The sequence below is a fragment of the Lotus japonicus genome, chromosome 1, assembly GCF_012489685.1.
Source record: "Lotus japonicus ecotype B-129 chromosome 1, LjGifu_v1.2".
Lineage (NCBI taxonomy): Eukaryota > Viridiplantae > Streptophyta > Magnoliopsida > Fabales > Fabaceae > Lotus > Lotus japonicus.
In genome coordinates this window covers 107,670,333-107,682,611 of record NC_080041.1, presented here as the reverse complement: position 1 = coordinate 107,682,611, position 12,279 = coordinate 107,670,333, and the positions used below count along the sequence as shown (strand labels likewise).

General features: G+C 34.6%; 1 protein-coding gene and 1 long non-coding RNA gene across 8 annotated transcripts; one reads left to right on the top strand and one right to left on the bottom strand.

Annotated features, from left to right (window-relative positions):
- Nucleotides 1-1,438: 1,438 nt before the first annotated feature.
- LOC130732396 (uncharacterized) lies at nucleotides 1,439-4,433 on the bottom strand. 2 transcript variants are annotated; one of them, XR_009017027.1, is made up of 4 exons: nucleotides 4,352-4,410; nucleotides 3,715-4,177; nucleotides 2,583-2,869; nucleotides 1,439-1,924 (listed from the first exon to the last, which is right to left on the bottom strand). It is a non-coding gene; the product is annotated as an uncharacterized LOC130732396 (long non-coding RNA). The 2 variants fall into 2 exon arrangements; XR_009017026.1 differs by having other exon boundaries at nucleotides 3,715-4,433.
- Nucleotides 4,434-6,882: 2,449 nt separating this feature from the next.
- Nucleotides 6,883-11,630, top strand: LOC130728943 (importin beta-like SAD2). 6 transcript variants are annotated; one of them, XR_009015835.1, is made up of 8 exons: nucleotides 6,883-7,023; nucleotides 7,117-7,216; nucleotides 7,969-8,107; nucleotides 8,197-10,151; nucleotides 10,301-10,480; nucleotides 10,589-10,706; nucleotides 10,863-11,002; nucleotides 11,099-11,238. XR_009015835.1 is itself a non-coding variant. In XM_057580530.1 (8 exons), the coding sequence occupies exons 3-8, from the start codon at nucleotides 8,099-8,101 to the stop codon at nucleotides 11,518-11,520; spliced, it is 2,862 nt and encodes a 953-aa protein (XP_057436513.1). In that variant the 5' UTR covers nucleotides 6,883-7,023; nucleotides 7,117-7,216; nucleotides 7,969-8,098; the 3' UTR covers nucleotides 11,521-11,630. The 6 variants fall into 6 exon arrangements, 5 of the variants coding, with proteins under 5 accessions (XP_057436513.1, XP_057436511.1, XP_057436510.1 ...); XM_057580530.1 differs by having other exon boundaries at nucleotides 7,969-8,102; nucleotides 10,589-10,749; nucleotides 11,099-11,630; XM_057580528.1 differs by having other exon boundaries at nucleotides 10,373-10,480; nucleotides 10,589-10,749; nucleotides 11,099-11,630.
- Nucleotides 11,631-12,279: the final 649 nt, after the last annotated feature.

Below are 12,279 nucleotides of genomic sequence, written 5' to 3'. Positions count from 1 at the left end.
AGAGAGTTGAAGAGTGAGATTTGAGGGGAGGAGAAGAGCGGAGCGGTGCGGTGGAGAAAGGAGAAGATTGTGGAAAGAGAGGAGAGGAGAGGAAGAGAAGAGCTTTGACTTAGGTTTAGTTGTAAGGAGAAATCAGGGCACATGTGACAACAAAAGGGAAACTTACTAAAAAATTGACACGTGGATTTTTTCTTATGAGATTAAACCAGGAGCTGCCACCTCACCAAATCAGTCTTAGAGAAGTTCTTTTTTTTCTAATATATATTGATATATTGATATTGATTCTTAATAAGTTGACCACCATTTCTAATTCTGATCCCTCTCTCTCATTTTTTTCCTCTTTACTGCATTGCATCAATTGTATTAGCACCTTTTCCGATGTATAAAAAAAATTGTATTAGCACAACCCTTCATTTGTAATTGGCACTTGATACCAACCAACATTGATTTGAAAAAAAACACATCACAACGTGAAATTTAGGAAGGAGTGTAATTCCAAATAACAATTTTAAGTAAGCAACAATTTCTTAAGTAATTTACAATTGAGTCAATAAAAATATACACTTCAACATAATCAAATTAAAATTAACTCATATAGTTAACAGTACAAATAAATTCAGTGGCGGATTCAGGACCCCCGACCAGGGGTTCAAATTTTTCACATGAAAACATCGGTAAAAATATAATTAAATAGTTGTCATCTACGTGATTTCATATTATGAAATCGTTGAACAATTTACATTAACAGTAGCGATCCTTTTCTCCCCTCAATTGAAGGAAAAATGAATAAAGTTAAATCTTACATAAGACTTGCAGAAATATATAAAAGCGACTTTCTCTTATCATTTTACTTACTAACGAAAATAGCAGCCCAAATAAATAAAAACAGAGGAAAAAATACCTGTCACTTGAAATTTTGTATCTGCAAATATTTATGTATATATGCACATGCAAAATATCTTAGTTTAAATTGACCAACTGAGGTGAGAAATCTAAACTGAAAACACTAGAAAAATATATTATTCTCATTGAAAGTTTCCAATTCAGTAAAGATCATATAAATGAATAATTCGATTGTCTTCAAGAATTAAGTATCTAAATCGAAATAGGAAAATTAAACAAAGGAAGCATAATTTGAGATTGAACTATTTTGCAGACGATGATTCTGATTGCAGTTCTCACATCTCAGTTGAGTGGGACTTAGGGCAGCGAGAGAAAGAGGGTGAGTGGCTGAGTGCGCGTGTGTGTGAAGAGTGAGAGGAGTAAGTGATGGTAAGTCTTTAGTGCAAATAGGTGCAAAACTAAGTCTACTAGTATAATTTAAAAATTTCAGGGGGTTCAAAAAATATATTATATAGGAGTGTAAGTGCAAATTTTTTTTGTTTAGGGGGTTCAGATGAACCCCCTCACTTCCAAGTAGATCCGCCCATGAATAAATTCTCCCATGCGCTGAACTCCAACCATTTTCTAAAACTATTTTCTTCCTATAGTTTTTGCTTGAATTCTCTTCAAATAAGAACCTCTTCCTTTGAAACACACATTGTCTCGTCATGATTCATGACTTCAAAATTCTGGTTCTTTGTATGCTATTGTAACAACCCTTCAGGTCCGTGGAGTTAAGGAATATAGCAAGGTTTAAATGAACAATCTAACTGGTCACAGTCCATGACATTCATATAATGTAGCATAGATTCACATTTATGGTGTGCAAATAACTTGACAGCACCACGACTTTCAATTTTAGTGACAAACTGAACCTTATATGGAAAATTAGCATAGTTTCACTTACCCTTCCATAACGCAACGTGCTGCTTGACCTCCCCTACCGCACCTTCAAGATTATGATACTGCTTTGGACATGACGTTGTTCTCTTTTGGAATTATCTCTTTTCATCATCAATCAATACGATCCATCTCTCTCCACCTGGTGAAATATGATAAATTGAAAGTGAAATATCAATGTCAATCGCAGATTCACATCACATACACAATCTGAGTTGATCCTATTTAGTTCTAGACCATCAGAACTTCCATTACCAAAATGTAGTAGTGAGGAAATATAACGAAATCGAAAGAGGAAACACACAACATCAAGAGCCATCCTTAAACATCCTTCTTATGTCTAATGTCTGATTGTTCTTGTGAAGAGTTTTGAAAAGACTTCCCCTACCATGCAAAATAAAATCAACTTAGGATGACTCCTTATAATTTGCTTACAAAAATACATAATAAATAAATGGGTACTTTATACACAGTGGGTGAGAGATGCATCTGCAATAATACACAGATCTATTATCTAAAAACACATTGAAAATGTAATAGATGCATGGCATTCTATGGTATATCTAAACTAAGTGTAATTCATAATTTTTAATATATCAAGCTCTCAGATGAAGTTGTCCTATGTCCTACCTAGGTAACAACTCTGTCACAATGGCCAGCTTTTCTAGTGAATATACTGCTCCCATGAAAAGCAATACATTAGGATGTCTCAATCTCTTCATTATATCAATCTGAGTTATAACAAAAAAGTTAGTACTCGGCAGCTTTCTATCTAAATCAAGAAAATAAAATTGAGATACCTCTTTTTTGTAGTCTTGTAAAGTCTCCTATGTGTATCCATCTTGCAGAGGATATTTTCAAAATCAGCTTTCTTGTTGTAACTTGGTTCAAATGTAGTCCTTGATTGACCCCTGCTGGATTTCTTGAGAATGAGAAGTCCTGTAACCAAACAATCAAAATCAAGAAAGAAGACATGTAAGTAAGGGGGTAGAAGAAAAAAAAAGAACACACATTTCCTTTAACCATCAAGATCCCCACCATGAACCACCAATCAAACTTAGATATGGAACTCTTAGAAAGAAAAGATCTGCACCACAACGTTAATAGAATGCTAATTAGTAAATCAATATTAATTGTTAAACACAAACCACATAACATCAGAATGAGATCAATATGAAGAGAAAGAAATATTCACACCAGGGAACAAAAAACTGCAATATTAGACCATCTATAAGTAAGACACTATCCTTATTTTCACTCATGTCATGAGACAAAAGTGTAACTTAGACAGAGCAAGTGGGATGGATGATGAAAACATGTGAGTTATAAATGTCGCTTGCAGAAGAAAAAAAAGAGAATGAAAATCAAACAACCAAAGTGCTATTAGATTATGGCAGCTCCAAAGATTACTCTTTCAATTCTTGCAGAGCATATTTCCATTAATCAGATTATATTTTCATTAAAAAAGAGAATGAAAAGCAAACAACCAAAGTACTATTAATCAGATTATATTATTAATATGTTTATCAATTCTTGCAGAGCATATTTCCATTCTAAGAAAGTTATGTCATGGAAAATAATCTCTTATTTCCTTTATCAGGCTCTCTCTTTTCTTTCTCTTCAAGCCCCAGACATCGCATTATTAACATTAGCTTTTAGATCAGCTGCATCCTTTTCTCACGCTTCTTTGCACTCAATTTTATCTTCATATAATTGTTCTTTAAGTGCAGTTATAAAAAACAAAAACTTACTCAATCAAGAACCAAAATCATTTATCAAATATGCACATTGAGAAATTTGTAAATTACTTCATTTGAAATTATGAGAATGCAGTCCACTGGACAACTAAATCAACGAAACCAATTTCCTCACAGCTTATTTTCGCTTGTTAAACAATCAAAATTTAAACTCCTCTTGCTGGGCTACTCTCACCTTTTTAATTTGTGGGTAACTTGCCAAAACTGCAAAACTGAAGTACTAATAAGATCAAAGTTCATCACCGATTTACTTTGGTCAATGGATTGCACCTAGATCTTAGACATTAGCCTGGAACCTCACTTTTCAAGACATACTGTTTCCTGAGAACCAAATGAAGACAAAAACATGGTAAATTGAACTCCGAAAGGACGAAATAATGAGGCTTACCTGTCTTTTCGTTACGCTTCTTAAGGTGTTTGGAGTGCCTAAAACATTGCCGCAGTTAAATGTGTACTTTTTAGCTGCCATATACTTGGAATAGGTTGTAAGGAGGAATGTTATGGATGTCACAAATTGTAGATTGCTTTGAGGTAGCTTGAACATGAGTCCTCCTGCACATGAATTGAATATAGTGCTTAATATAGGAACTTTGGCAGTAGCTCACCAATGCCTTGTTGGTAATAATCATGATGCATGACTTAAGAATTAGGATAGATTCAACTGTTAACTGGTTGTGTAACATCAACAAACAGATAGAGTATACAAATATCTATAGTCTATAGTCATTAAATCTGAAGCAACAACTTGTTACTATCAAATAAAAATAAACAAAAATTAAAAAATCAAGAGGAGTTTGTACTTCTTTCCTCACCTTGTTACCCTCATCACTCAACAATGTAAATGGAAGTTTGTACTTCTTTGCAAATGCCTGCATTCCATGCATTAACAATAAATAGCAGTGGAATACAATTACAACAGCAAGAGGAGTAAGGACACAAAACAAAAAACAAACATTTCCTTTTGATTTGTTTTTCTCATACAACTGGCTCAACCCTGTGTTATTTGAATTAGTCAACCCACTACATCAAAATCAAAATATCGAAAAGAGAATTAGATAAGAAATTCAACAGCAAAAGCACACAAATTTCTAAATCTTACCCCCTAATTGTGATGAGCTCCCCAATTCACCAGATTATGATGAGAATCCTTCATGTCTATATGTCTAAATGCAATCTTGGCTATAGAATCATGCAAGGATGGTTAAGATTAACTCCTCTGTCACACACAGATATGAGGTATCCTGAGGTCCTATATTTTAGACATTGCATGTGTATGCCTTTGTGCTTCATAGCCACCAAGTCCTTAGGTTTCTTATAATTAACATAGCAATTTTACCAAGAAAGTCATGACTTCCCTTTAAAACTAAAACATTAAATAACTATCAGTACTCATTAAATAACTAACAAACTTGGCAATTTACTCAGGAGCCTAACAAACTATCAGTACTCATTAAATAACTAACATCTGTAGGAACCAAGAGCAAGCAAACCTCAAGCTAATGCATAATATTTTTAATTCTTAAATGGGGTGAAATAAATCAGTAGAAAATGGAGACATGAGAAGGAAATGGCTTTGGCTTCCTCTTCTAAGTAATCTAGTTTGGCTTCCAACACCTTTACACCTGAATGTTCAGGTCCATTACTGTTTTCTTTGTCAACACCATCACCTGAAATTTTTGAATGGTCAATAAGGTTAGTTATACCTCAGTAGCAGAAAAACGCAAAGAAAAAGTTCACCTTGTTGAGTTCTTGAATAGCACTTGAATAGTCATGGCTAACAGAAGAGCTGGACATCCTTTTTGATTGAGGACATGTAGCTACTATTCTTCTAAGAAACATTTTAATGCAGAAGCGACACGTCACTAACTTGACCTGTGAGAGCGACACGTCATGCTAGAAGTTGTTCTTTTCTAATATATATTGATATTTAATTTTTTCATATTTAAATAAGTAAAAATTTATAAGTAATAAATTATGGTAGATTAATACACAATTATCACTATTAAAAACATATAATTGAAACAATTGTTAAAACATATTTACTAAAAAGATACAAAGCACAATATTACACGAAATTTAAATTGTAAATAACAAAAGTCACCCGTGCAGAGGGCACGGGTAATTCCGCTAGTACAATATGAATATGATGTGAAAGAAAGAAATGTTCGATATTTTATGGATTAATATTAATTATAGCATTTATATCACTTGATGATATAATAATTGAGTTTTATTATCAATGACTTGTGATGAGTTAGGTCATTCACTTATAGTCATGGTATAGTTAAAAGCAAATAGCACGCGAAATCATTCGTGTTTATGTTTCAACTGAACTCTTCGTGCTCCGCTTCAATGTTGGACACGACTGCTGTGAAATCTGTGGAATCGAAATTTAGATTGTAAAGTCGGTGGAATATGTGTTTCCGTCGTCTTCCTTTTGTTCCCAATTCTGACCTGTTTCCTCTTGACCCCGAGTTGAAAAACCCTAAAATGTTGCTAGTTTAGCAACTGGTGGTGGCTGCAAAAATAGGAACCAAACTCTTGTGATTCTTCTCTAACTTGTCGTGTCTCCAAAAATACATATTGCACCGCCCTCCTCCGTCGTTCACCTCTGCACAAGATACTGAGTCCTCTTTCTCATCCAGAGCTCCTTCTTCTTCTCTTTTTCCACTCTTCTTCTCTCCTTCTTTTACTATGTTTGAGTTTGATAATGAACACTAAATACTCACACACTCATACTTCTCCTCTTCTCCTCTCTTTCTTCTACTCTATTCAATAGTGAAGAGTCACACAGTCACACTTCTCCTTCTTCCTTTCTGTTTTAACTCAATTAAAATTATTATTATATTGGTGTCATGAATTTAATTAGAAAACATATCACGAAATATCTTCTTTTCCTAATTCAATTTAGAGATTAATTTCTATGCACTGACGATGTAAAAAGTTTTACAGAGTCATTCAATCACATCATTCTATTTCCTATTTTAAGCATTATTAAATTCAAAATTAATTATGAACTAGCAAAATAGAGGAAAGTGATTGAATGATGGTGTAAAACTTACCTACACCGTCAGTACATAAAAATTAATCTCTTCAATTTATGGGCAACATTGTTTACTTAAATATTATTTTATGTATATCCATGCAGTTATTTCAAATATTTTCTTGGCTTGGTGGCCGAAATTTATATTTTATTTTAAGCTAAAAGAAATTTTAAAATCTAAAGTGATTTTTTATTTACTTAAATTATTTATTAAAACTATTTTTATTGGTGTCAGGAATTTATTTTGAATGCAAATCAGCAAATATTCTTCTTTTCTTTTTTTTTTTTTTTTTGAAACAAAATATCTTCTTTTCCAATTGAAAATATTTGATGTTAAACAAATAATATAAGAAAATATTTTATGTTAAAACAATCACGGTGCTTCCTTCTTCTTCACCACCGCGGGAAGGAGAGCTCCGCCGCTTGCCACCACCATATTTGGTAAGCTCTCAACCTCTCATTGCTCCTTCTTAGTCCAGATGATACATGCATGAAGCTTTTGCAGAGTTAGCTTACCACCGTTCTCGTCGCTAGTTTTGGCGCCATGGATCTTCAAAGTCTCGCTGGTATACTCCATGCTGCTCTCAGCCCCAACCCCCATGAACGGAAGGAAGCTCTGCACAGCTTGGATCAGGTGCGACTCTCTTTCATGTTGCCAGTGAATTTTGGTTACATAGGGAGTGAATTTTGGTGTAAGAAACCAATTATCGATCAAGTTTTTGGGATAACTGGTTGTTTGACATGGTATCAGAGCCTCTATGACTAAGGGATCCAGAGTTTGATCATTGCCGCCCCCATGATCTGATAAAAAAAAGTGGAATTTTAAGCGCATGGTAGGTGGCATGTGCATTATCCACGCTTCATACCCAAAATGGGCTCTTACGTGAGGGAGCGTGTTAGAATAATAATATAAAACCATTCATGTGGTCCTTACCAAACAGCTTAAGCTTTTGGACAATTTGTTACTCGACATAAGCTCCCATATTTGGGAGGTCTCCACAACAAATTGGTCTAGGATAGGCTCTCATACCAGACCAATTACCCTAAAATTTTAAGCTTTTGGGATAATTCGTGGCTTGACATTTGGTGTATTGAATGTTTGGTTGTCCATTTATGGGTTTAGGGTTGTCCATTTATGGGTGCCAGTGTGCTGTTAATCGCGGAAAATAATAGAAAGCAAAAAATCCGCTATTTCAAGCCCTCAAAGCCGCAAATATCGTAGTGGGTGTGAGCCTCATAGGTCATAGCGCTACACAATAGTGCTATAGCGTTGCTATAACCTCTATTTGACAACACTGATGGGTGCTAAGTGAATGTAGTAGGGTTTCAATTTCAATATGATGAATTTCTTTTTAATTTTTTATTATTGTATATTTGTATATACAGCTTCAGTATGCACCTCAGCATCTGGTGAGGCTGATGCAAATCATTGTAGACAACAACTGTGACATGGGTGTACGACACGTTGCTAGCATTCATTTCAAGAACTTTATTGTGAAGAATTGGTCTCCTATTTATGGGTCTGGTATATCCCTTTATCCGAGGTGGTGATTAGATAATCAATTCCTATGTTTGCTGATGATGCATGCTCTTTTTTCTGTGTTGAATATGTAGATGTCCAACATAGGATGTTGCAGAGTGATGAAGACATGGTGAGGGATAACATTCTCATATTTATCACCCAAGTTCCTCCTTTATTGAGGATACAACTTGGGGAATGCCTAAAAACAATCATAAATTCTGATTATCCTGTAAAGTGGCCTCATCCTCTTGAATGGGTGAAGCATAACTTACGGTGTGAAGAAGAAGTATATTGTGCCTTATTTGTGCTGCAGATTCTCTCTAAAAGATTCATGTTAATTTCAACTAAGAAGGGGGCACCTGGTTATCACATTGTTGAGGAAACATTTCCCCACCTTCGATATATATTTAACAGGCTTGTCCAAATTGTTAATCCATCACTTGAAGCAGCAGATTTAATCAAGTTTATCTGCAAAATATTCTGGTACTCCATACATGTAGACATTCCGCAACATTTGTTTGATCAAGACATCTTCGATGTTTGGATGGTATCTTTCCTGAATTTACTAGAGAGGCCTGTACCCTCAGAGGGCCAGCCTGTTGATCCTGAGCTTAGAAAATCTTGGGGTTGGTGGAAGGTAAAGAAATGGATAGCTAACATTCTAAATAGGCTCTTCACTCGTTTTGGTCAGTTCGAGATGGTGTTTTCTCAACGCACAGTCTTCACAATGTTTCATAAGCATTATGCAGGGAAGATCTTAGAGTGCCACTTAAATTTGTTAAATGTCGTTCGTTTTGGGGATTATTTACCTGACAGAGTTATCAACTTGATTCTTCAATATCTAACCATCAGTATTTCAAGGAGAAGTTTGTATGCTCTAATTCAACCTCGGCTTGATGTCCTACTTTTTGAGATAATTTTTCCATTAATTTGCTTCAACGATAATGATCAAAAGCTTTGGGATGAAGATCCACAGGAATATGCAAGGAAAGGCTATGACATATTTGAAGATATGCATAGCCCTAGTACTGCTGCAATGGATTTTGTGAGTGAGTTGGTCCGAAAACGTGGGAAAGAAAATCTTCAAAAGTGTATTCAATTCATAGTTGAAACTTTCAAAAGGTATGATGAAGCTTCTATAGAATATAAGCCCTATAGACAGAAAGATGGTGCTCTTCGTGTTTTTGGGACACTTCATGACAAATTCAAGGAGATCGAGCCATACAAATCTGAACTTGAGCACATGTTAGTGCATCATGTCTTTCCTGAGTTAAACAGTCCTGTTGGCCACCTTCGAGCTAAGGCGGCATGGGTTGCAGGACAATATGCCCATATTAGCTTCTCATATCAGAACAATTTCCAGAGGGCATTGCAGTGTATTGTGTTAAGATTACAGGATTCTGAACTTCCTGTGCGCGTTGATTCTTTTGTTGCTTTGCGTTCTTTCATTGAAGCATGTAAAGATATGAATGAAATCTTTCCCATTCTTCCTCGACTCCTTGATGAGTTTTCCAAACTTATGAACGAGGTTGAGAATGAGGCCCTTGTGTTTACTTTGGAGACAATGTTGGACAAGTTTGGGGAAGATTTTACGCTTGCACTGTACTATAATTTGGCAGGTGTGTTTTGGAGACGTATGAACACTATAAAAGATGATGATGAAGCTAGTCGTAATCGAGCCACAGGAAGCGGCTGCTTACGTGCGATTAGCATAATCCTTGAATCAGTGAGCTGCCTTCCTGACCTTTTTGTTCAAATTGAGCCAACTTTTGTTCTGATAATGCGAAGAATGTTAACAAACAATGATCAAGAGTCATTTAAAAAAGTTTTGGAGATTTTGTCACATGTAACTTGCTTCTCTCGAACAATATCACCAGATATGTGGAGTCTTTGGCCATTGATGATGGAAGCACTGACAGATTGGGCTACCAATTTCTTTCCAAATGCTTTAGTTCCTATTAACCACTACATTTCAAAGGGAACTGCTCATTTCCTTACTTGCAAAGAACCCGACTATCAACAGAGTCTGGGGAACGTGATTTTATCCGTGAGTTACTTATACATTATTACCTCGACGATTAACTGTTGGAACTTGGTGATTGATAGTATATAACCATATATATTTCTTCTTCTTCTTATTACTATTATTTTATATGATATTTCTGGTGTTTTTGTGGTTTGTATATAATATTACAGGTAATGTCAGATAAAAATATGGAGGATAATAATATTGTGACAGCCTTAAAGCTTATTGAAGTTGTCTTACAGAATTGCAGAGGACAAGTGGATCATTGGGTCTCTCCTTTTATTAGCATTACGGTTGAACGCTTGCGTCAAACTGACAAATCCTATTTGGAATGTCATTTCATACAAATGGTAATAAATGGGTTTGTTACAATCAAGAATAACATAAATGGATGAATTTATCATGAAATTGGCTTGCTTTGCTTCTTGGTTAGTACTAATAGGTGACAATTATCTCAGATTGCAGATGCTCTTTATTACAATGCAACCCTTACTATCAGCATATTGAAAAAGTTAGGTGTTGTCTCAGAAATCTTCCATCTCTGGTTTGATTTGCTGAGCCAAGTCCAGAAAAATGGTAGTCGTGCTAATTTCAGAAAGTCTGTTCATTTTCCCTCTCTGTAACCATTCCTCCTTCGTGCATTACTTTATTTCTCTGTACCCCTTCTGCTTCCAATAAAACAGTGCCTGTTATTGCGTGTGAAAATTTGAAGGTCTTCTTAACTTTATGCAGGAAACATGAGAGGAAAGTTTGCTGCCTTGGTTTAACATCATTACTTACAGTCCCAGCTGATCAATTGCAAGAGTTGGCTTTAGGCGACATGCTCTGCGCCACTCTTGATGCTCTACATGTCTACAAGGATCAAATTAACGGTATGTATGTTTGTCCTGTTACATACAGGCATGCCAAATTTAGTCTTGGTTTGTGAGTGCTTAATTAGTTTTCAGTTTGTTCTACTCGCTGTGCAGGAACTTTAAGAGATAAAAAATACTACGAAGATGAAGATGGCGGTGATGGTTTATATGCCTCTGATGATGAGATGTACTATGGTTTTCCCAATGATGGGTATCAAGCTAATGCTATCACACTTGGAAAGTGTTTTGCACGGGCAACAAAGCCATTCAACCCCCACGGCGGTGGTGATTCAGGTGATGAATATAGTGATGATGATGAAGAGTTGCAGTCCCCAGTTCAAGAGGTGAATCCTTTAGTTTTCTTTGTGGACACGCTCAAAGCGATGCAGTCATTAGATCCATCAGGGTTCAAGAATCTCCACCAAACACTTGATCCTGTTTATCAACACATTGCTAGAAATATAGCTAGAAGTGCAGAAGAGATTGAGAATGAAAAATTAGAGAAGGCAATTATCAATATGTCGCTACAAGAATAGCTAGAAGAGCAGAGACTGAAAAGGAAAAATTATACAAGATAACCGTTGCCACAATTGGATGTACATAAACTAATGTGGGTATGATTTAAGTGATGAAAATATTTGGTCAATTCGAATTATGTTATATTATATATTTACTTTTAAATATATATATATATATGTGTGTGTGTGTGTGTGTAAATATAAAGTATGATAATCTTAATATAAAAAGAATATTCTACATTTATTTGCATTTAATAAAACTGATAAGATGAAGAATTTATAGTATAATAATTTTTTCAATTTTTTTTAATTAACTTCAGAGTAAATATAAATAAAAATATGATCAACAAATATGTGGTATGGGATTAGAAAATCTATATATTCTACATTTATTTATGTTTAAATTCTAGAGTAAAAAGCTCTCACTCGGGTCTCAGGGGGTGAGCATTTTTTATGAATTGTTTAAATAATTTTAAGAGTAAATATATAATCTATATTAAAGTATGATAATTTAATATGCCTTACCAAATTAGAGAAAGAATATTCCACATTTATATGTTTAAATCCCATGGTAAAAAGCTTTCACAAGGGTGGGTATTTTACTTGAGAATATTTTTATTTTTATGTTAGAACCAATATTATGAAGAACTTATAATATAATTTAAGGATTTTGTCAAAATTGTCTAAATAATTGAGTAAATATATATAAAAGTATGAAAATCTAATATGTGGTGGGATGATTAGAATATATATATATATATATATATATATATATAT